This window comes from Trematomus bernacchii, unplaced genomic scaffold (assembly GCF_902827165.1).
Source record: "Trematomus bernacchii unplaced genomic scaffold, fTreBer1.1, whole genome shotgun sequence".
Taxonomy (NCBI): Eukaryota; Metazoa; Chordata; class Actinopteri; order Perciformes; family Nototheniidae; genus Trematomus; species Trematomus bernacchii.
The window spans coordinates 13,347,800-13,372,467 of NW_022987828.1; the positions used below are offsets into that span (position 1 = coordinate 13,347,800).

General features: G+C 41.4%; 2 protein-coding genes across 19 annotated transcripts in view; one reads left to right on the forward strand and one right to left on the reverse strand.

Moving 5' to 3' along the window:
• Positions 1-4,378, forward strand: part of camk2g2 (calcium/calmodulin-dependent protein kinase (CaM kinase) II gamma 2) — a 55,446-nt gene extending 51,068 nt beyond the window's left edge. For all 15 annotated transcript variants that reach the window (XM_034152612.1, XM_034152597.1, XM_034152603.1 and 12 more), the window contains 2 exons: positions 359-608; positions 1,242-4,378. In XM_034152612.1, the coding sequence (XP_034008503.1) occupies positions 359-591 (233 nt within the window). In that variant the 3' untranslated portion in view covers positions 592-608; positions 1,242-4,378. The remainder of the gene's footprint in view (positions 1-358; positions 609-1,241) is intronic.
• A 3,216-nt stretch (positions 4,379-7,594) lies between these two features.
• ccdc88ab (coiled-coil domain containing 88Ab) overlaps positions 7,595-24,668 on the reverse strand; it is a 70,011-nt gene continuing 52,937 nt past the window's right edge. Inside the window, exons 24-36 of one of the 4 annotated variants that reach the window (XM_034152257.1) lie at positions 22,165-22,442; positions 21,857-22,000; positions 21,527-21,713; positions 20,683-20,828; positions 20,405-20,497; positions 19,759-19,961; positions 18,933-18,980; positions 16,737-16,814; positions 14,328-14,564; positions 13,822-13,875; positions 11,208-11,297; positions 10,215-10,498; positions 7,595-9,754 (exon numbers count right to left, since the gene is read on the reverse strand). In XM_034152257.1, coding sequence (XP_034008148.1) covers positions 8,846-9,754; positions 10,215-10,498; positions 11,208-11,297; positions 13,822-13,875; positions 14,328-14,564; positions 16,737-16,814; positions 18,933-18,980; positions 19,759-19,961; positions 20,405-20,497; positions 20,683-20,828; positions 21,527-21,713; positions 21,857-22,000; positions 22,165-22,442 — 2,751 coding nt within the window. In that variant the 3' untranslated portion in view covers positions 7,595-8,845. The remainder of the gene's footprint in view (positions 9,755-10,214; positions 10,499-11,207; positions 11,298-13,821; positions 13,876-14,327; positions 14,565-16,736; positions 16,815-18,932; positions 18,981-19,758; positions 19,962-20,404; positions 20,498-20,682; positions 20,829-21,526; positions 21,714-21,856; positions 22,001-22,164; positions 22,443-24,668) is intronic. The other 3 variants (XM_034152259.1, XM_034152260.1, XM_034152261.1) reach the window with 3 other exon arrangements.

The following is a 24,668-nucleotide window of genomic DNA, read 5'->3' on the forward strand; positions in this document are numbered from 1 at the left end:
AGCTTTTAGTTGAGTTATTCTGACTTGAAAGCTTGGTGTATCCTTCAGACCTAACCAGAGTCAATTATCTTTCTATAACTTTAAGGTTAATTTGAGACTAAAGCCTATCCAAACACACCATCTGTCATGCTGTATTTTGGGGGAAACGTGTGTAAAATGATAAACGAGACATGATGAATGTACATTTATTCAAATGCATTTAAATATCACTTACCCCTTCAGTAATCAGTTGGCTGCTGTTTGAAGCTGCCAACATTTGTCACCTATGCTAAATGATCTCAAATGTGGATACTTAGCTACCCATCGACACCTGACCTCCGTTTACAAACAGCTGAACTTCCCATTTCCACCCCCACAGTGCTGAGTAAAAACAGCAAGCCCGTGCACACCACCATCCTGAACCCCCACGTGCACCTGATCGGGGAGGAGGCCGCCTGCATCGCCTACATCCGCCTCACGCAGTTCATGGACGCTCAGGGCCGGCCGCGCTCCTGCCAGTCGGAGGAGACGCGGGTCTGGCACCGCCGCGAAGCCAAGTGGCTCAACGTGCACTTCCACTGCTCCGGAGCGCCAGCTGCCCCGCTGCAGTGAGCCGACACCAGGCCCAGGTACATCAAACCTCATTATTATCACTATCTATCGTGTGATCAACAGTTTCACACTGTGTGCAAGGAGTGTGGGAGACCAGGAGTTCTCAGTACTATGACTTTATAAAGACTTTTTATTGCATGCCAGGAATATTTTCTTATTTATTTTTTATTATGTACTTTTTTGTTACGCCATATGTTATGATCATTTTGATGCTCCTGTGTTTTTTCTGACGTTTTCTATGGCATAGTGTGCTTGACTTTTTATTATTTTATATATTTAATTTTTGCAATTGCAATGTATACTATTATTTAAACAAATGTTATGACATATTAGGGTTTCTTATTTATAACATGCTTTATCCAACTTTCTATGACATAGTATACTACGGCATATTTTTCAGCACATTTTATTTTATTATTAATTATTTATGTCAGGCTACTCTGCACAAAATTATGGCCTACTATAATACAGTATGGTGCCTTCACACCGCTGTAATTATTTTCTTTTTTTAAGTTTTAAATAACACAAACAAAATTCCTGTGTTCTCCATTGAATTGAATGCAACATTTTCAGCTACAGATATCTCTCAAACTATTATTTTAGGTCTAGTTTTAAATAACTTTAACTGACGTTTCCTTTCCTCTCTCTAGCTTTGCCTGAAACTCTAAAGCTGTTTGGAGCGTTTTATTCTCCGCGGTCGGATTTGTGCCTGGATCCTGGCGGGGAAGAGAGGCAGCTTGGAGAGGTGTCAAATCACAAAAGTGGGGAAAAAGGGTGATATATTAAAAAGTAAAAAAAATAAAACATATTTCAAAAGCTTGATTAAATGACCGCCCAACACGATCCAGTCAATCCTCGCTAGGGGGGGGGGGGAGGGGGCCCGGCTGACGCTCCTGCAGGTGGTGCATGCTCGGGGTGGTGGGGGACACGGGGTGAAGCTGTCCCGTCTCCCATGGCCTTTATTTCCCTGTATCTGTTATGTCTGCTGTCTGGAAAAGTATTACAAATATATATATCTAACCGAAAAACAAGTACACTCACCACATATTGAACAGAACTGGGGCGATGGGAGTAATATCTGGAGAAATGTGATTTATATTTTGTCTGAGAGCAGCAGAACGTTTACTTTAATAGAAGTTTGTTTGACAGGTTTATGAGGGTTGGATTTATGGGAGCAACTTATATCTACTTAATATCCGAATTTATCATCCATTTAAGTGTCAGGTTTGAGCGTCTGTACACCATGTTGTGAGGCGTTGAGATTCGTTACTGAATGGACCTTTGTTTTGATTTTGTGTTTTTGTATCATGTGTTATGAAGCTGTTTTTACCTGTATTTTAAAGTGTTGAAAAAGGATCATGTTTAATCAAAAGGGGGGTTTTATTTAATAGAAGTGTGTGTGTATAAACAAATATTTATATTAGGAAAAAAGGGGATATACTGTACGTTTAGGGTGAAGGGAGGGGAGTTAAGCATGAGTGGGTTTTTTCCTCTGCTTTGAGGTCCCGAGGGTGTATATACACACACAAGTACTCACTCCAGTGCATGCACGCGCGCGCACACACACTCATTGAGGGTCCAGCCGTTAGGGTTGAGCCTCTCGAGCTTTAGACACACGAGGCCAGCTCATCCTGAAGTTGCAGAAGGTCCTCACATCTCTGAACTAGCTAATCTGAAAGCTCCGAGGCACTCTCTCTCTCTCTATCGTTATTTTGTGTATTTTTGATGTGAAGCATGAACTATTTGATCTAACGGCCTGTACTGTTTTTGCACAGACACTTATGACTCGATGCTGTTGTGTTCGCTCTTTGAGAGACTGATCCTTCCTGCAACTTCAGGTTCCGCTCGCCTGAATCCTTTCCCGTCCCTCCGCCTCTCTACTTCTATCATTCCTGCCTCTTATACTTACTCCACGTCCCCATTACTGTCCGAGTAGCACCTCGTCGTGTGATGATGATGTCACCCTTATGCCTGTCTCTTGTTCTGACCGTGTTCTTGAAAAATGTGTGTGTCGTCCGTCTTGGCTTGCTGTACTTCTGTGTGAAGTCCTGGAAATATTTTAAAAAGCATGTTCAAAAGGGAATGCAGCCGAGGGATTGGACAAAAAAAAAAGGCATGATGATGGGACGGGGCTCTGGGACCTTCGCTGATGGCAATCAATGGATTTGGTCCCTTTTTGTCACAGTTTTTGTTGTAAAATGTCGTAGTTGTTAGTGTGTTGGTGTTGATATTTTAATTTTAGCCAGATATATAAAAAATGAGGGGATTTGGAATAAAGGAAACTGAGACTGCCACAAACTTTTTTTACTGCCCGTTCCTCCTCACATACTGAACTCTCGCGATAAACATACTTAATAACAGAGGAACTCACAACATCATACAAGCACATGAGATAAAAGTGTCTCCCTCCAAAGAGGAGAAAACATATCTCCATGTCAGTCGTTGAACACTGTTTTTTCACTGTGTCGTACAAACTTTGTGAGTGTGTGTCTTTCTACGCTGCTCTGTAGTAACTCACGATCACGCTTCAATCACACACCGTGGTAAACACGGACAGATGAGCATATTTAAAAAGATGAATCATATGTGAGGCCTGTCCTCCTGTGTCAACCGCCTGTGCTCCTGAGTGATGTGACATATCTGACATGCCATGACCACTGTGTCCCCCACAAACACACACACATATTTTTGCGTCATAACAAGGATGCTTTGTAAATCTGTTTGTAGATCTGTTGTGCTGTGGCCCAGGTGTGTGTTGATGCCACCAAATCTGACAAAATGCTTTTCTTTCATTGTGGATGTTTGATTGGAAAATGAAGATGCAGTTAAACTTTACGGGTTATCTTACAGAGGCGAAACTGATATTAGGGAACAAATAGATTCATAGTCAAGTTTGCCGAAGTATTTGGACAGCTGGATTTAGTTTAAATGTACACTTAAGATGATGGATATGGAGCGAAACATTGACTATCGACCTGAGAGTGATCAATGTATGACTCGCAGACTTTTGTCAAATAAAAACCAAACATTTCTCTTAAAAACATCAGAATTTTTTAACCTATAAAAAACAAAACTGCCCCAATTGAATATCAAAAATGTCCATTCATACCACATCAATTCAGATATAAGATTTACATTTCGTAGGACTTTTATTTCACACTTAGGTGTTAATTTACTTATTAAAGTTACATGACTACGTATGTTTCCGTAGAGAACTACAGAGTGGCCTCCCTGCTTCAGTTGAAGATCCATTTCAACATTTCACCATGACAGGGTATTGACTTTTAAAGCTTGCTGATGTAAATAGAAAATGTGACCAAATATAGACTTACCTTCACACAGAGTAAACACTTTGATAAACTCCTTAGTTAAAAATACTTTGGCAAATGCTCAATATATGTTAGATTCCAACAGTACCTGAGGAAAATGTTGAAACGGGATTATTAAAACCACAATGTTAAACATCAACACTATATATGCAGTTCTACAAATGGAAGAAATATGCATGTGTACTTTCTGGTAATTTTTCACTGTTTACTCGATAAAGAAATGGAAATCTATGTTACTTGCATCCTCGAGGTTATGAAATGGTTCCGTCTGAGATATCAAAACAAAGTGATGTTATGTCACATTAAAATTGTTAGCAAAAGCCTTAGCTTGTACGTGAGTAAAATGCATTGTAACCTTAAACTGAAGGGGCTACACATGTGTCTATACTTTGAGTTGCAATGGATGCTGGATTTTTTTGCATGACCATACAGTTAATAAACATACATTTAAAATATCACGTATTTGTTTGAATGGTTGTTCTTCATAGGTTTGTTATTAATCGAAACATTGAAGAGTATTTAATAAAAATAACATTTCAATATTGGTGTTGGTTTCTCTCTTGTCGCAGCTTATTGTTATGGATGCAGTAATAAACATATTCAATGGTGGTTGATCAATTACTGTTTATGTAGTAGTACTGTATATTTTGATATTTAGCATTTACTGTATGTATACATTTGTATTTTAATAGTAAGGAAAAAAATAAACGCTATTTAATGTTACGTTTTCAATATAGGAGTGTATTCAACACTGGAATACTAATGCATTCGTTGACATGTTGATGACTTTGCAAACGCTTATGTCATTTATCAACAGTATTTGCTTAAATATTGTTAATATTTAAACCCTTTTATCCCAGAAAAAAATATTATTTGAATGTTTAAAGATCGTCCGTCAAACTTAGTCCCCGAGGTTTCCTTTCTAACAGACCAATAACTACTGTCGTTATATCTGCTGTAGCTGCAGTACTGACAGTCACCTGTAGGTGGAGCCAAACACCAAGCAAAACAACTTAAAGACTTTAAGCCAGTTGTAAAACTGGCTGCACTAACATACTGCATGTGTATTAAAAACGGTTGGCAGTGTTCAATAGCTTCCATGTCATGTGACTCAATGCAGGATTATATCGATACACTGGATAAATTAGAAACACTTCTATTTTAAATGAATATCGTTTACATTCTTTGCAATAGCTTCCATGTCATGTGACCTAGTGCTACCAAATCAATGCAGGATTGTATTACTACATAGGACAAGACATTGAATTTAAGTGAAAATCGTATATATATGAATTATTTAATAAAAAAGTCAGCACTTTCTCATTGAATTCTCATTTCTTACCTAATAGATTTCATGTCATGGGACCCAATGACTCCAAATCAATGCAGCATTGAATTAGACACATAGATTTTTAGATCACCTGATTTTTAAAATAAATATTTGAATAAAAACTCAGTTTTTTATTGAAAAGACTTCATGTTAGCTTATTATAGCTTCCATGTCATGTGACCCAGTGACTCCGTCTACACTGGACAAATACGAGACACCTCTTGTTCTTCATATTAACACAATCTTTTAAAAAATGACTAGAATTCAAAGAACCTGCAGTATAAACAAACAATTACAAGTTAATTCTACATTTCCACAAAGGGAACTACAAATTCCTCAATTTAGTGCAATAGTGAAAAGAAATAAGAAGATTGTGCCACTTTCTTCCACCATTTTCACTCCTGTAAGGGTGTGAATGTTACCCCTTTAAAAACAGGAGAAACTTCTGCCAGGGTTCCTGAAAATAAAATGATATTTGGCTCTGTATGTTGTGGGTTTAGCATTAAGACATTCACACAAAAAAAGAGCACACTTTAGGCTTGATGATTTTTAATTACATCAAATGGATTTATGTAAAAAGTGGAAAACACTGGGTTTCATCACCATCATGTTCAACATGTTCAACACAGCTACAGAAGTCTGCACGTTCTGGGTCAAAGGTCACCGTACGGAGGGCCTTCTCAGGAAGTACAAACACCGTACTGTGGAGGTATGGAGTTAACAGGAAGTGTGCTTTTACGGTTTCCTTTTCAGAGCAGGATGGGAAGCGATACATGACATGATGTAGTGTGATTTACCGATCTATGACGATATATGATATAAGCTAAGAGGAACAGTGTGTAGGATGTGTTTCAGGGCCTCCAGCTGTTTATAGGTCACCTGACACACTCCCATGATGAGTCTCTTTTTCTCTCAGATCACATGACCTTCACTCATGATTGGCAGGCAACAGACGCCATCACACAGCTGCTATGGCTTCCTGTCCAAGTCCATTTGGCATCCTTTCAAATAACCTCCCCTCTGACATTGTCCTCTTCTTTGATTGGACAAAGGAAGCGGGATGATTGGCTGATTGTTTGCTCCATGCAGATTGTGATTTTCAGCATTTTTAGCAGGTTGGTGCTGACATGCTTTTAAAAATGTTCTTTACAAGCATGAATGAATGCTATCCTTTCTTGTCCATGCTGCATATTTACAAAACACTTTTTGTGATCATGGCGTTGGGCAGGAGAAGGTCCTACTGACTTAAAAGTTGCCCAGAAAATCCAAAATGGAGTCACATCAGTCTGGTTTAAGATTGCCCTTTTGGCTGTTGTGTGAACATTGGCACTTAGTCTCAGTCTGTAGTGCACATCTAGCAATCCGTCACACTGAAGGACACATGGCAGTGCAATCTGCCACAGCTTTAGTCTTTACAGAAGAACAAAACTGTCACAGCAACATTTTCTAGTATTTTTTCTGTTTCCTTGATTCAAGGAAGAAAACCCCCAAACAGAGAAGGAAGCCACTTTTCTCTAATCAAATGTCCTGGGTTAAAATAAAACAAAAAGGGAAAACGGGGATATACAATCTTTTCTCACTGTAGACGGTCTCAGCAGATTAACTCTACAAGGCTTCAGACTCACAGCTCCAAGGCCACCTTTCTCTCTGAGTCCCAGGCAAGCAAAGAGTGGAAAGAGTAAGAGTAGAAAGGAAAAGGAGAGAGATTACGAAGTAAAGAGGCAGCGTTGAAAGAAAGAAAAGAGAACACAAAGTAAAAAAGGAGAGAAAAAGAAGATTAAAGTCAGAAATTGTAACAGTCTGCAGTGATACACAAGAGAAGGAAGCAGCCAGCCTGGGTCTACATGCACTGTGGAGGAAACAAGAAGGGGGAAGGATTTCAGCGTGACACCGAAGCCATGCAGCAACAACAAGCAGCCTGACAACAGCAAAGGGACTATTTTCTTTGTTCACCAGCAGTCACCTTCACCAACAACACATCAGAAGCATCACGGAGGAGGGATACGTGAGGTGTTGGGGTGGGGGGGGGCTTCTCCTCTCGTTGGGGGACTTGGGGACACAAACAGGCAAAGCGCTCAGCGACATGGGTAAACGGCCCATATGCCATGCAGACCCCCATCAGGGTCCCATCGGGGTCCCATAAGGCGGCGTTTGGCACCACAGGGACAGTGGACAGGACAGTGAGGAAGAGGAGGAGGGGGATTAGGTTTGGGCTTAGCAGGGGAAGCAAGTGCACGGCAGGATGGACGACATCTGTTACACCATGTTTTAGGTTCCCATGGAGACAAGACTGAACCCCCCCCCCCCCACCCCATTTCTCCCACTCGAGCAGCACTCACTCACCACGCGCTCACAGCATGGTAGCAGTTTAGCTTTGCTGCGGCTCCCCGCTCCTGCTTTTAGACTTTCTGCCCTCCACATCTGTAGGACAAAGGCAACGTTTATGTTACATCTGAAGACAGTGACGAGAAATCTTAATTTACTTCATACCGGAATATAATTCAGATTAATATATAAATACATCAAAGCAACTTCAAAACAGAGTACAGAAGCAGAAATAAATAAGGATCTAGAGGTGAACAGTTCTACTCTTTTTGGCACAGAAAGCAGTGCTCGTCTTTGATTATAATTTAAGGGTTACTACAATCTGTACAAGATCTTGTCCAAAATACATGATCAAATATTATCCATATGTGTGGTGCGTCAGGGTGAGTCAATACAAATGTTCAGATGCCAAAAGAAATGATGTACGCTTCATTCACAAAACAATCTGACCATTGAAAACTCAACTATTCCCTCTACTACTTCCTGTTACTATAACTCTATAATGAGCTGAATAAAAGTCAAATATAATCCCCCCCCCCCCCCCCCTGGTCCTCCACTGCTTTCACTCTCAACTTTCTCTTCACCAGCAGATTATTTTGGGAAGGAAGCTTCATCATTTTGTCACCAGCCCAAGATGAATGACCATCAGATCAAAACCCACAGAGATCCGGTTAATATCAAACAAAAGAAAATACAGAAAAAGGTGTCAAAAAAACAAAGCACACCGTCAATATAAAAACAACACATGATAACAGCAATCAAAATGAGCGTCGGACAAAACAAAGCCGTGCAATTTAGTGAATGATGCAACCGAGTTAAAAAGCAGTGAAGAAGACAGAAACCCAAACAGCATCGATAACAGAAAGTGGAAGTGAACGTATTATCCGACACATTGAAAAATGTGGCCCACAATGCTTTGCTTTATAGGACATTAAGATGATTTGGTAAACAGAAACTCTTGATGCATTAACCCCAGACTGCAGATAATAGCAGAGCGTTAACGGATTGGATGAGGAAACAATAATATGGCTGTAAGATGAAAGAACATTCATCAAAGTCCCACCCCAGAGAATAAGGCAGACAACAAAAACAACAGCGATTCACCAATCAGCACCAAACAGAAACGGAACAAAAACAAAAACGCCACACAGAGATAGTGCTCCAATAAATACATGCAGAAGAGGATTTGTAATTTATCCATTATTCATTCTCCCCCTCTTTTCATTAAGTCTGGGGGGGGAAAGATCAGCGAGCCGGACCCCCACCTCGTTCACACACACCCGTACTCATACCACAGAGACTGGTTGTCCTCTGCGTTCAGTGACTGCTCCAAATTATTCTCACCACTGGGATCAAGGCCCTCGTTAATTTCTGTCACACTGGCTGGGCTGGATCTCATCTGGCCATTTGATTGGCTGTGAGGCTCGTTTGGGGAGGGGATAGGAGGAGGAGGAGGAGGAGGAGAGTGTGTTTTATTCGTAACAGGGGGCCCGCTGATGTTGCTGACTAGGGAGGGGTTTAGAGACAGGAAGGGGTGGGTTTTGCACACCGACTCACTAAAGATGGAATCCATGAACACGGACTCTACAGTGAAGGAGGGGCCGAGGAAGGACTCGAGGGTGGAGAGGTCGGGGTCCTCCAAGCTATGGCAAGGTAAGCTGAGTGACTTGGGCATGGTGGTGGTAAGGGGTCCCTTTAGGTTGGTGCTGGAGGGGTGGTACTCACTGGGTGTGGGCTGGGAGCGGACCCCAGCCTTAGTGGAGGCGCCGTTGGGAGACGTATCCACGGAGATGGGGGACCGGCTGTCCTTGGAGAGCAGGTCGTGGAGGCTGGTGCGCCGCGTGGAGCCCTCGGCGGTGGAGATGACGCTGCTGGCGCGGGGCAGGGTGGACGAGGCGGAGTCCAGGCGTCCCGACACGGACGTCGCTTTGCCCTGCGACGACAGGGAGGAGCGGAGGGGCACGGAGCCCCTCACCCGGGTGCTCTCAGCCTTACGCAGCGTGGGGCGGCCCGGCTGACCGGAGGATCTCGGAGGACGGTCGGAGCTGACGGGCGCCGCTTTCCCGCTGGCGGAGCGGAGGATGCCCCGGGCCTTCGTGACAGGACGCTCCTTCTGCTCATGCTCAGAAGAGGTGGAGAGGCGGGGGGAGTCCACAGTGAGGTTCTCCTGACTGCCAGACTGCAGGAGAGAGCAAACAAACGGCATGAAGAACAGGAGCATTGACTATCATACAAGCCTTCCATACTAGGTATTTTTATGTTTTCTAAATGTATCAGCATGCTATGTTTCAATTCAGAACTGTTTCAGAAATGTTTCACCCAAAAAATAATTAAAACATAATTCTATGATTGTGATGGTTTTCCAGGAAATGCGTTTTCTTTACTGCTCAATGACAGTTTCTTGAATATCTTTGACATGTGAACAAACAGCACATGTTATGAAGTCATCCAGGGCTTTAGAAAACACTGACATTTTCAACACATTTTTTTATATAAAAAATGTTAATAAAAAATAAAAAAGGGATCGAGCACTACATAAATGGTTTCCTTTCATGTCCATAAATAATATATTTGTACACTTCACGTCACACAAAATCCAGCAACATAACACATAAGTTATATCCGAGTTGGACCCTCACCTCTGCAGGATCGATGCCCTCGTCCAGGAACTGCTGCAGGGACAGCACCTCGCAGGCTGGGGACCCCGTCTTCCTGCCGGGGGTCTGTCCCGGGGTCTGTCCCGGGGTCTGTCCCGGGTCGAGGGGCCTCCTCAGCTGCAGGGGGCTCTGGTGGGAGGTTCTGGAGGAGCAGGGCTGCTGCACCGGGCTGCTGCCGCTGCTGGACCACACCTCCTGGTCCAGACTCAGGCTGAACTCCCCGCTGCTCTCACTGTGGGGCCGGCTCAGGCTGCCATTCAACGTGCCTGTGGGGGAGGAGGGGGGGGGGGGGGTGATGTGGTTAGAAATAATCTATGGTCTATATTGACCTTTATTTTTCACCGCTAGAAAGTAAGAAGCACTCCTTTACTACACTTCAGAAATGACCACAAAGTGTACTTATGATAGTAGTAAAGTGTACTGTGTACTGCTTTGATCTCTTTGTGAGCCTAACTCAAATGTGTTGTAGCTCATTTGTGACAGTCCATTCATCAATAAGCTGGCTTTTACAAGTAGAGCAACACTTTCATTGAATATGAAATACATTTGTGGTGCAGGAAACATTTGAATACATTGTTCTAACTCTGATAGCCCATGTAAAACCCTGGCCATCCATCACTGATGACTTGACAATTAGAGAAAAGAGGAAGTGATGACATTTCAGAAAGCTGGAAAACCTAAATTAAATATTAACAGTGCATGTTTAAAAAATGCATGACGTTACGCATTTGGATGTTCGCAAAACAAATTCAATTTCTGTGAAAGAAAGGGCACTTAATATTGCCAGAATTCATACAGTAGTTCCTTAACGTTTAAAATATGGTCAACGGGACATTTTCAAAGGAGGAAACATTGAAGTAGGATTTGATTGAACACATGAAAGGAAAAGGGATAACAAGAAGTGAAGAAGGGAGGCAAGAATACTTAGTTTAGAGGAGGGAGAGGAAGAAGGAGTAAAGGGAAGGAGGAGCATACCTTTGCCCTCCAGAGGAGAGGTGAGGTGGGAGTTATTGTTACTATTACTACTGATGGTCCTGTTGCTATGGAGACTGGGGGGTCTTGTGGCTGGGTAAGGGACGAGAGGGAACACACACAAACACACACAATTAGGATATATAAATATACACATGCACTAACACAGAGTAACACGTAGGCACAGCTAGCGGTTGGAGGAGCGTCTCCTGCGGAGCGGCAGATGGCTCCTGCCAGGCGGAGGATCAGAGCCAACATGTCCGCTCGGTAAACAAAGAAACAACTGACAGAGAGGACAGGGACGCCCAAACCCAACGGCAAAACCACCTCAGAGAGAAGAGGGAACTGATAGAGACAGTACACTCAGATCCAGCACCAGACACTTTTTGTTACGCTGCTATGGACAGTCTTGCACTAATGTAAATTCTCAAAGATATTTAAGTGACTGTTATTTTGTATATATTGATTGTTGTGCTTTTATTTAGGTCTTAATGTGTGCGTGTGTATAAATGTGTCTTTTGATTGTGTAGGATATACATATTTTTATATATATTTGTTTTTGTATTCGGGATACGTTATTTCGATCTCTCTGTCTGTACACACAAACTGAAAGATTGACAATAAAGTTGACTTTGACTGATTAACAGAGGGGGGGGGGAAGAGGAGGGCTGCACAATTAATCAAACATTAATCATGATGACCCTCAAATCAATAAGCATGATTGACTGCGATATTGAAGTTTAAAAGTCGTGCTCTGCTCGTCTGCAGTACGGAACAGAAATGCACTGAATTCAGATAAAGAAGATTTTATTTATTTTGAAGCAAATCTGTTAATTACTAGGAATGGTGCACAATTTGAAAGTGAGGGCCGTGCTATTTTGATTTATTTGAAGGTAAAAGGTTTGGAACATTTGTATATATATTTTGAGTCTAGGAGAAGCAGTTGAATCTTTAAATATTTGTACATAAACAGGAAGGTAGAGAAACATGGAAGAGAAAGCAGTCCTCCAGTTTATTTAATTGAGGAAAGTATTTATTTAATTGTGATCTCGGTGTTGAGCAGAATACTCATGATGATCTTTGTGGCTATAATCGTGCAGCCCTACAATAGAGTAAGATTAGTGATAAAAAAGAAGAAATGGAGGAATAGGTGAACCTGAGGAGAAGGATGAAAGAAAAGAATGGGAAAACTTATGGATAGTTTTAGCCAGAAACCCAGAACTACAAAACCATTTTTAACTGGTTATATGGACATTGGTGACCCCGAAAATAAAATGAACGATCACATTAGTGAACCAGCCCATTACAGCCCAGAGGGGGATTCAGTGCAGAGAAGTGGTCACTACAGAAGCTACAGGGCATTCGGCACAAAACACTCATCTGAACGGGAGAACGACACAGAAACAGAGCACAGATGCCCACGGTGCATAACAGGTGAAGTTTAATGTGTTTTTCACAGAGAGCAACAATCGATGTCTGAAACTACTATCGAGAATTTAAAACATAATAACATCTCTGAAAGATGACCTAATGGCTGATACATTATTAGCAATGTCTGGTGTGTGTCTGAGTGAGAGTTTCCTTTCATCCATTACCGAGTCGTAATGGAAAATGGGTCTTTCAACAATGTATTCAATTTTAGAAATGCATTCTGGGAACTCAGCACTTAAGTGTACCATCAGCGCCGAACCTGAGTTCTACTTATGAACTGGGGAGTCAGTTTAATGATGGAATAATAGATTACATACAATATTTTAATGCAAAGTAGAAGTAAGTCTGCCCACATTAAACCTTGTGCCTCACTGGAAAATGTTCGGCTTTTTTATTTTTCATTTTGTCTGCGTTAATGCACATGGCATAAATGCTGACAAGGGTGGCTTTGTCTGTTTTATGCGCAAGTTCATTCCGAGCCACTATAATAATTGTATAATACATGTGTATCCAAAATACATATGAACATATATACACTGTTCATACATATGTAAACATGCATTATGTGAAAAATCTGACCTTTTAAAGGTTGACATTCTGAATACAAAGGAAAATGGTTTAGATATGATAAGGACTTGTATAAATATATTAGTTTATCGCAGTTTGTTAATGAAATGGTCGTCCTCTAAGAACATCAGAGCAGCAGATTAACATAGTGAATTAGTTAAATTAAGAGTAACTAAATACATATATATTATACAATGAATATAAATAGAAATGCATTGAAACTAAAACTGTATTTTCAGAGAGAAATAAACGTATTGCACAGGATGAAGACGTGTTAGACGTGTATGTCAGTGGATGTTAACAACTGGGTCATCAGAGCGGGCAGACCTGATGAATAGTTGCAGATGAACTGCTCTGGATCATTCTAAAGCCTGAATTAGAGTCAATCCTACTTTCAATGGAGGCTGATCTCTCCCTCTCCCTTTTTTTTTGCTCTCCAATAAAATTGCTTTTCCAACTGTAGATCAAGCTCACCCGAAGGAAGCCTAAAGATTAGCATTGGGACGGCTGAGGATATGACCTGCTTTTTTAGGCTAACCAGTCATTTCACATTCCTCCTTTGGAGAGGCTGCTACAACTACACATCACTTTTCTTATTTCATGTCATGTCAAGACTTACCTTGAATCTTGGGGTCATCTAAGGAGCCGGCGACATCCTCACATGAAGCATTATCTGTTGAGACACAGAAGAGAGTGATGCTACAGCTGCTTTTTTCTCTCAGATCTGACAATATATCACCACCTTCATATGAATCTTCACGTATGAGTCCAATCTGCATAAAATGGAGAACATAAACAACTATGTGCAATATGTGGAATATATATATATATATATGCCGTTAATAACTGTGCAATATATACCTGGCTGCTAAATCCTCAGAACTGTTACAGGATGTGTATTTTGTAAATTGTGTAATTTTTATTATAATTCTTTGTATGCATGCTACTTAGGTAACATTAAGCTGTCTTTGGCTCTTTTCTGCTGTAACAATGTAAAGTTCCTCTCTGTGGGACTAATAAAAGGTATTGTGATTCTGAACTAAAGCCCAATACATGAAGAACTTGTCAGAATCTCAACATGTCGATTTGTCTCTACCCTCGCATGAATAAACCCATCATCCTGACCTTTGACCTGGAGGCGGAGCTTGGCCCTGCTCTGCCTGGCGGTGGGCAGGGTGAGCGTGGCGTAGTCGATGGTGTTGGTGGAGAAGGTGAGTTCCTTCATGCTCCGCCCGCTGCGCCGGCTGCTCCCCGCCATGTCTCTGTCTCCGGCCTCAGCTCCGTCCAGGTGGTCGATGCTGCTCGCCCACTCAGCGCCGGGACCACCCGCCACCGCCATGGTCTGCAGCAGGTCGTTCATGGCTGGATGTGCAGCAGAGGAACGGAAATTAGGACAGGAACATCCACTTCAAATCATACTTTACCTATTGCTTTTAACTTTTCGTCATAGAGACAATTTGTTTCCCTTAAGGGAGGTCAAATGGCTCAGATTAAGAAAACCATTTGATAAAAAGCCCTTATACAGGCTACTAGAGCGAGCAAATTATATCCCAAAAAATCTAAATTATTATAAGGTCAAATTAATTATTCCATGAACATTTTTTAACATCCACTTCAAGTCATACTTTAGCTAGTGCTAACTTTTACTTTTCTTCATAGAGACCATTTGTTTCCCCTTAGGGGATGTAAAATGGATCAGATTAAGGCAACCATTTCATAAAAAGCCCTTAGTGGACCTCATACAGGCTACAAGTCAATCCTACTCCTAAAAAATCTAAATGATGTTAACTGAATTATTCAGTGAAAAAAAAAAAAAAATGGTAACACATTCAAGGGATGTGCAAAAAATAAATATTTCACCCAAAGTGCAAAAAGATGGCAGCTGCAACTTTTTATTTTTTAAACAGGTGATCCATCACCTTAAGAAGCCACTGTCTTTATGCACTTTGTTTACTGAGCTGTGTGTGACGGTAGAGAAGCATGAAGGCATGCAAAGCTGCTCTGAGGTCAGAGTCAGAGTGGAAACCATGAAACTCCATGTCAGCAGAATAAGATCTGAAATGCAGCACACTGACAGGAAGAAAAAAAGAGAGAGAGACAGAGAGAAAGAGAGAGAGATACAGAGAAAGAGAGAGAGAAAGACTGAGAGAGAGAGACAGAGAGAGAGATACAGAGAAAGAGAGACAGAGAGAGAGAGAGAGAGAGAGAGAGAGAGACAGACAGAGAGAACCAGCACCATAGAAGCAGCGAAATATGTGAGCGCATGTCACAGCGCATGTCACAGCCTAAGAGACAACAACACATAACAGCTGTTCATCTCCTCACAGCTCACTTCTGATTACTCCTCTACTTCATGCGTCTTTCTTTTCGGTATTGTAATAATATATTGTTGTAAATTGTTTAATGAATTGTATTTTTTTCTTATCATATCACTATTGAATTGTCTTCTCCTTTACGCTTTGCCAATAAAGGATATTGAATTGAAAGAGAGAGAAAGAGAAAGAGAAAGAGAAAGAGAGAGAGAGAGAGAGAGAGAGAGAGAGAGAGAGAGAGAGAGAGAGAGAGAGAGAGAGAGAGAGAGAGAGAGAGAGACTAAGGGCTCCATTTCAAGTCCTCCATGGTGAGTGAGAGCAGAGGCGATCAGGCAAATCAGGTGATTTGATTTTTTTTTTTTTAAAGTCATGCTGTAATCAAAGATGGAGGCAAACACACCACAGGCACATGAAAGGCAAACCAGCAGTCACTCCCACCCATCCACTCACCTCAACACACCACACACTCACACACACCCTTTCATTTGGTTTACACAAAGAAAATAAACAACAGCGCACATGACAAAGCTGCCCAATAAATTGCCTTTTGCATAGTTATTCCCACAATGACCAAACTATAAGAGATAAGGCTGTAATAGATGAAACTGTAACACACTACAACACACACATCTACAGGAAGAGGAGATGCTAACTTTAACATCAGTTTTTGCATTGGAGTTTACCAATACATTCAGTTGTGTACATCTTAGCTCAACACAAGTGTGTGCTATTCATTTGCTAAAAGTGAGAATAAAGGGACACACTGGTGACACCTGATAAAAGCTGAGAGCAGATACTCTACAGGAGTGAGTGGAGGCGGCAGGAGGTGACGGAGGGGGGGGGGGGGGGTTAATAGGCAAAAATGTAAAGGACAAGTCACTGATGTCGGCAGGGTATGCATGGGGGTGAGGTGACAATGCAACACATTTTAAACTTAAATCTTGTGCAGCCGTATCTAAATACTACAAGATAATATCACCACTGCAAAATGCTCTTTCGTAAATATTACATGGAAGTGTGTTGCCTGCAGGCCTGAGTAGCTTTAAGAGCTGAGGCTGAAACTGACACACTGTCACTGTAAGTGTCACGCCCCCACACTGCAGCCACCGTGAAATCAGTGACTGTTCCTTCTTTGTTTCTGCTAGTGTGGCGATGAGAGGGAGAGGAGGAGGAGGAGGAGGAGGAGGAGGAAGACTAGCGTGGCGGCTAACGGAGGTCTTACACATGGAGCGCCGGTAGATGGCCTTGGCCTTGTCTTTGTCCTTGGATCTGTTCCTCATGAAAGGCAACCTTTTTAAAGCTGTCAAGAGCACAGCCAGAGACAGACAGACAGACAGGGAGGGAACAGAGAGCGACAGAACGAGCCAGAGGGAGGTGGAGGGAAGAAAAAGAAAAGAAAAAGGAGGGCAGAACAGAGGGATGTGGTTAACGTTTGCACAAAGAGAGCCAGGGGAGAGATGCAGAGAGAGAGCTGAGCCCCTGGACACTCAACTGGACAATAGACAAACAATGCAATACACAGTATCACTATAAGGTTTAACAGCAGGGGATTATGTTAATATAAAGCATTGTTGATTTATCATTAGGCCTGTCACAATACATGCTGGTGTAGGATTTTATGTTGTCCTAGAAATCAAATGTATGACTGTCAATCTATGATGGATTAATGCCACTGGTGATAATCTGATAGCATATTAAATCATACCCTTTCAAAGAGCAATTCACTTCTAAATATGAATAATTGTAGTCATTGGAATGTACAAATGTTTTAAAATATGCTAAATAATTAACATAAATAAAATGGATCTACCAAAACCTGTATTAACGGAAATGCACAGATGCCCAAGTCTTTTAATGGTAGGGCAATCACTGCTGTTAATTCTGGCATCATGTTGGCTTACATGTTTGGGACATACAGTACTGTATGTAAACATTACGGGCAATATCAAGGTCAGCTAAAGTGTCCGTGGTCATATCCATATCACATGATGAGGGATTATTGGACAGGTCTATTTATTATCAAGTGTAAGGTATTTGTAATCTATACCAGTACACTACCTTCTTTGTATATCATGCAAAAACATGAGCAATGTTAGATTTGGTTAATGGGCTGAAAAAGAAGTACCATTAAAAGCAGATTTACACTTTTAACTTTCCCAATAAGGTTCAGCGTCACAAACTTCAGTTTTTTTTTTACTATTTTTTACTAAGAGCTTTTTAGTTGGACTGAAACACATCCCACAGACTTATTTAACACCTGTATAATCCTTTAAAAAAAGGGCAGACTTTTATACAAAAACAGATTATGCAAACAAACACAAAAATGTAAAACACTAACGCACATTTCTCCTGCACACAACAACAATCACTCATGGTTATGGTCATGAGTGTTGCATTCTGCATTACATACTGTACACAACAACACATCTGTCAACACATTACCACCTACATGACACACAGAGGATGGATATATTAAAGGGTGCAATCAGGAGAGTGAAAAGGTCAAAGGGCACCTGAACAGCATCAGGGAGGACTGCAGTGTTTTATAGACATAACCAAGATAAATGATTATACTTCGGTACATGTCTTTATGGTTTATACAAGTACCTACGTTAAGGTGCGTTTGTTACCACCACAATTTTCTGATCCCTAGGGGGAAAAAACGAACTTGTGCCGAGTTTAATAGCTTCTTGATTATACAAAACGCATATACAGTATAATAAATCTACACAACTTTATAAAGAAGTTAACCCACTCACTTCTATGAAATTGTAAACCCCACTAGTCCATGTACAACTTTCTTTATTCCGTATCTTCTAGCTATTCCAGACATCCAGGATGTTGACACCGCTTGCACTGCCTGGAAGTCAGCCATGTTGCATTGCACCTTTTAATAGCTTGGATGCTACGTTAGAGTGCTTTTCTCTGTTATCTACAGGTGAACTGCACAGATCAGCAGGTTGACACGACTGTAACTGAGAGCTAAGGAGCTTAACAGCTGTTGGAGAAGCAGTTAATACTGGACCTGAGCCAAAATATACCTTTTCCAATATTTGAGCCACATCAGAAGCGCTTGATTCAGTTTGACACCAGAACACTGTTACTGTTAATTCACAGATTATCATAGCACTGCTGTAACATTATCAGAGTCATGACAGACAGCCAAAAAAAAGGTTTTTTACCAAATTGATGGGTAAAAGGGCACAGAAATCAAGCGCTCTCTGGTGTGTCAAACACAGGAAACGCACATTTTTTCCAAACAGGTCCAAAATTGAGAGTCAACCCTGTGGGTCTGTGCAGCTCAACCGTGACCTCTAGGACATCTGAGTGACACAGACAATGGACTCACGATAACATGCCCCGAGAGACGTGACAGTCGGTTCACAATCCCCGCCCACCCTACCCATCCGCAGCATACCATTGGTTGAACCCTGCCCTTGGGCATGGGCCTGCTGCCCTCTCCTCCCTTTGCAGAGAGAGAGAGAAGCAGAGGAGCAGTTAGGGGAGGAAAGACCCATTCAACCACTCAACCAGGACACAATTAATCAAACCAACACACACACAAAACAAGAATCAGTGTGTTTTGTGGGTACGTGAGTGTATGATTATGTGTCTGTGAAAGTATTCAGCATCACATGAACGTAGTAATTTGCTACTAGAACTACTTTCTTTGTGTGTACACTTGTGTCCATTTTTGTATGAAATAGTGTCTGAGTATTTGATCAGATGTACATTTACTGTACATTGTTTGGAAGGATGAGTATCTGGGAGAACAAACTCCCAGAAACCTGCAGGTCCGCTGCAACTCTGACTACTTTTAAACCCAGGCTTAAGACTTTTCTTTTTGCCGCTGCTTTTAATTGATATATTCATATCTTAAACTGCACTGTAACTTTTATTATCTTTGCTTTTTATCTTTGCTTTTAAATGAGTGTTTTTAAATGTCATTTTATATCATTGCTTTTAAATGAGTGTTTCTAGATATCATTTTATAATATGTTTCTTAATGCTCTTAGTGTCTTTCATTTTTGTAAAGCACTTTGAATTGCCTTGTGTTGAAAGGTGCTATATAAATAAACTTGCCTTGCCTTGCCTATCTGTTTGTATAAAGTGTCTTTTTGTTTATCTCGAGCAACCAGAAACAAGGTCCCTCAGTAGTGGTTGTATCTGTCACTACCCTGACTTTGAAACTTGAAACTTTGAAATCTGTGTGTGAGTGTGTGTGAGTGTGTCCTTGGACTCACTGCTGCTCTTCTTCTGTGTGAGTGTGTCGTCCAGCGAGTTGGAGCCAGAGCCGATGGACGAGCTGTCCTGGCAGTCCTGAGGAAGCGTCAGGAAACCGTCGCCATACTCTGAACGAGAGGGAGTCAGCGTGAGAGAGCGCAACCTGTCCCGGCTCTTCGGCTTGATCAACTTTTTCATCTTCGAAGTGATCCAGTTTCCACGCCTACAAAAGAGATACAAGACACAGCAAGACACAGACCATCAGGAAATCAGGGAAATAAAGTCCATATATATTGATATTAAAAAACATTAAGGCTGGGTTTTAAAATGTCTGATTTGTTCCATATGGGCACCTCCAAATCTTCGATAAAAAAATATGTTGCCGTATAAAGCTGTTTAAAGCTCTGCAGACCATAAATATTTGATGCATCTTCCTGAAGCTGCAGTTTGAGTGTTTTCGCCTCGGGATCAGAGTCAACAAGCAAACAGAATTTTGAACATCAGAGTCTGCTATGATTCTGTGACTTCTTTGAGTCACTCAGCGTCATTTTTACTTTAAATGGATTCTGAAATCATTTTGAGTTCATTGAAACAAAATAACTAGAATTTTTTAAGTTTTTTTGTCAAATAACAGTCAGTCATGTCTTTATTGAAGCTTCCTTTCACCTGCGTGGGGGCGAGGGGTCGTAGAACTTGTACTGGTCCATGATCTTCTCCTCCAGCTTCTCTTTCTGTCTCCTCAGCTCATTCAGCTTGTCTCTGATTGGAGGAAAATTGAAAAATCAGTCAGTAAGACATACAAAAATGAAAATGCAAACAAAATTTCAACGCAACAAATTAGATTTGATCGTCCCATTATTAAATTCATTGCTGGATTTAGATTTGTTTTTATTGACAGGGATATTCTATCTGTCCGTTTAAAAAAATACTCATCAGGGCATTACATGTATTGTCTCTGCTCTACGTGGTACAGGTCCTTGCTCTCCATGGTTTGCTCCAGCAGTGTGCGGTTCTGCAGCATCAGAGTCTGGATCTGGTCCAACAGGTGGCGATTCTCCTCCTCCAGGTTTCCTTTTACCTGGCTCAACAACTAACACACACACATACACACACATTGAAGTTTAAAACAGAGGCTTAGACAGTTGGATCAACAACAAATGTGATACATCAAAAAGGGATTAAGCATCCACAACACAGCTGGTTTAAGAAGTTGTCTAACTAAATACGAAATATTAAGAGAGGCCAAAACACAGCTGGTTTTATAAGTAACAATTAAAGGGAAACTCCTAAATATAGAGAAGAGATGAGACGTGAAGAGAACAGATGAGAAGAGAAGAGACATGAAGAAAAAGGGAAGAGATGAGAAAAGTCGGATCAACAACAAATATGACACAACAAAAAGGATTAAAGGTAGGGTAGGTAAATTTGAGAAACTGGCTCGAGATACACTTTGTTATATTTAGCCTTCCATCTGTGCACAAACTTATCTCGTGCCCTCATTGGTCATGTGCGCGTTCGTGTGTGTTGGAGGAGGGGCTCTATAAGGAAGTGGCAGATTTGTTCCGGCTGTGTATTTTCAAATTCTAGCGCACTCGAGCTGGTTTCTCCAAAATTACCTACCCCACCTTTAAGCAACCACAACACAGCTGGCTTAAGAGGTTGTCTTTCTAAATATGACACATTAAAAGAGTTGAAGACAGCTGGCTTTTAAAGTGACACGTAAAGGGGAACTCCTAAATATAGAGCAGAGATGAGACTCGAAGATAAGAGTAGTGTGTGTCTCCTCACCTCACACTGGTTGGTCAGCTTGCTGGAGGTGATGTCCAGCTGCTGGTACTGCTCCTTCAGTTTAGAGAACTCGGCCTCTAGCTTGGTCTGCTCCAGCTTGGCGCTGTTCAGCTGGGTCTTTGTGTTCTTATGGTCCAGCTGGAGGTTGTCGTTGTCCTTCACCAGCTGACGATGGGTATTATTCAGCCTGAGGAGAGAGCAGGGGGAATACTCAATATAATGACATATTTGCATGTTGAAACATGGGGTGTAATCCTAAGAAAATATCATATTGATTCACTTGTTTTTCACAAGTTTGAACAGTAAGATAACAAATACTGATGATCTGACCTATCATTTTCTTCTTTGAGCAGTTTGAACTGGTCAGCTGTGGATCGGTGCGTTTGATTCTCCAGCGCCATTTTCTCCTGCTGCTCCTTCAGATTTTTCTCCAGATCCTCTAGCTCTCCCTTTCTCTGCATGAGCTGCTTGTACCTGCACAGACACAACAAACACATTACAAACTGTGACATGACTTGCAAAAAGAAAGATTTATGATTGTTTAATACTGCCTTAAGAAGACAATGTTAAAAGGTGGTGAAAGTAGATTAGGTCATGAGTGAGACTTGTAATGGACTAAAGCCTAAACCCAGTCTCACTTGTCCTCCAGGTCCCTGTGCTGCTGCTCCAGGCTCTTGTGGGAGGTCTTCAGGCCGCCATGTTTTCCGATCAGGGCTTCGTACTCGGACGCCTGCCTCTCGTGGAGCGCTGCCAGCTTCTCGTGATCTCGGAGGAGCAGCTCGTAGGTGGACCTCAGCTCCTCTTTGTCCTTCAGAGCTCCTTCTCGCTCCCCCTCCACGCTGCTCTGCTGGGTCTGCAGCTGGGCATTCTGGGCCATGAGGGCGCCACTCTTCGAGCTCAGAGTGGAGTTCTCCACCTAAAGGACAGGATGGAAGATACATTTAGAGAAGGATTGAAGATTCAAACGCTTTATTGTCATATGCACAGTAGCTACAGTGTGGATATGGCAATGAATCTTAGGTCTCAAGCTCCTCCAACAATGCAAAATAAGTATATATAAGACATAAAACCATAAAACCATGAAACGCATTTAAAAAGCAATAAGAATAGTGCAAGCAGAACTTGAAATCCGGACTATCCACCGACAGACAGAAATTCACTCATGCTCGTAACAAGGTAACACAAACAATATGACAGGCCAAAGCAAACTTTTTCATCAATATAATTGAAGGTGCGAAAGGTAACAGAAAGAAGTTTGGCAAATCTTAAAGAAACTATTAGGTAAACATACCAAACAGGAAAATAATGTACTAGAATTAAAAATCAATGATGCCCTGATAAAAAACCCTGCAGTGTTGGCCAGCTCTCTAAATGAGTATTTCATAAATAGTGCTCTGGACATTACAAAGCTCTTCCCGCCATCTGAGGTCTCACCTAGCCCGACTGTGGATACACACCCCGTTTTTGACCTGGAGGAAATCACAGAGGTTGAGGTAAAACATATAATCTTAGGGTTAAGAGGTTCTAAGGCTAGGGATGCAGATGATTTAGACATCAACTTTATAAAAACACATATCGACAGTCTAATAAAACCAATTACTATGTTAGTAAATCAATCTATCAGCACAAGGGAAGTTCCATCATCCTGGAAGGTGGCCACGGTGACACCGATCTTTAAATCTGGGGATAAGGCAATAATGTCCAATTACAGACCAATCAGCATCCTCCCCTGTGTCTCTAAGGTAGCTGAGAAATGGGTGTCAAAACTAATCACCAAACATTTAGACAAAGGTTTCGCTCCACTCCACCCAATGCAGTTTGGTTTTCGTGCTCACCACTCCACTGAGACAGCTAACTGTGTCTTTGTGGAAAAGGTTGAATGTATGTTGGACACGAGCCCATATGTAGGTGCTGTCTTCCTTGATCTCAGGAAGGCTTTTGACACTGTTGACCACCAAGTGCTCCTTACAAAGCTGACGTATTTCAATTTTTCGACAGATTCAATACAGTGGGTTAAGTCTTACTTATTGAACAGAAAACAGTGTGTTTTGGTCAACGGAGCTAAATCCCCCTACCTTGTGAACCCTGTTGGGGTTCCACAAGGTTCCATTCTTGGACCATTACTGTTTTCTCTGTACATTAATGAATTGCCTAATGAATGTCCTGAGTTGAATGTGCAAATGTATGCCGATGATGCGGTCATCTTTGTACATGGGAAAAACACTGAAATTATCTCATCCTGTCTCTCAAATGCTTTGGACAAGGTTCAACACTGGCTGACCAACATTTGCTTACAGTTAAATGCAAAAAAAACAGTATGCATGATGTTCAGTAAACGACCAGTCAAAATCGAAGGATCCAATGTGTTTTTAAACGGAGCAGAAATAGAACTAGTCTCCCACTTCAAGTGTCTTGGAGTCATACTGGACTCGAACTTGACTTTTAAGAAACATATTAAGAAAGTATCCAATACCATTAAATTCAACTTGCAACATTTTAAACAAATTAAACCTTTCTTAACTGTCAATGCTGCAAAGTCATACCTCCACTGTATGATTCTATCCCATATTGAATACTGTTTTACAAACTGGTCGTTTGCTTGTGCCACAAACCTGAAACCAATAGAACAGCTGTACAAGAGAGCTATCAAGGTGTTTGACAGAAAGCCTTATTCATACCACCACTGTACCATCCTTGAGAAACACAATTTCTTGAGTTTTGACAATTTTAAGTCTTTTAAAAGTATGTGTTTTTTTTATAAATGTTTACATGGACTGGCCCCCCCTCCCTTAGGGGAATTCATCCACAGAAAACACACTGGATGCTGCACTAGGTCAGAAACCAGAGGAGACTGTGAAGTCCACCATAGACGGACCACTTTTGGACAAAATGTCCTCTCCATTAAAGGCAGCTCATTGTGGAATAGCCTCCCAACTGAGATACGGGATTGTCCCACTCTCAATAGCTTCAAAGGTCAACTCACAGAATGGTTGAGAAACAAACAGACGTGTAATCACCGCTAAATGCACTTTAACTCAGGGGTATCTCCTCTTGCACTTTAGGTAGCTCTTGTATCTTCTGTTGCACTTTACATGTCGTTGCTGCTATATTGTATTACCATGTCATAAATACTTGTGTATGC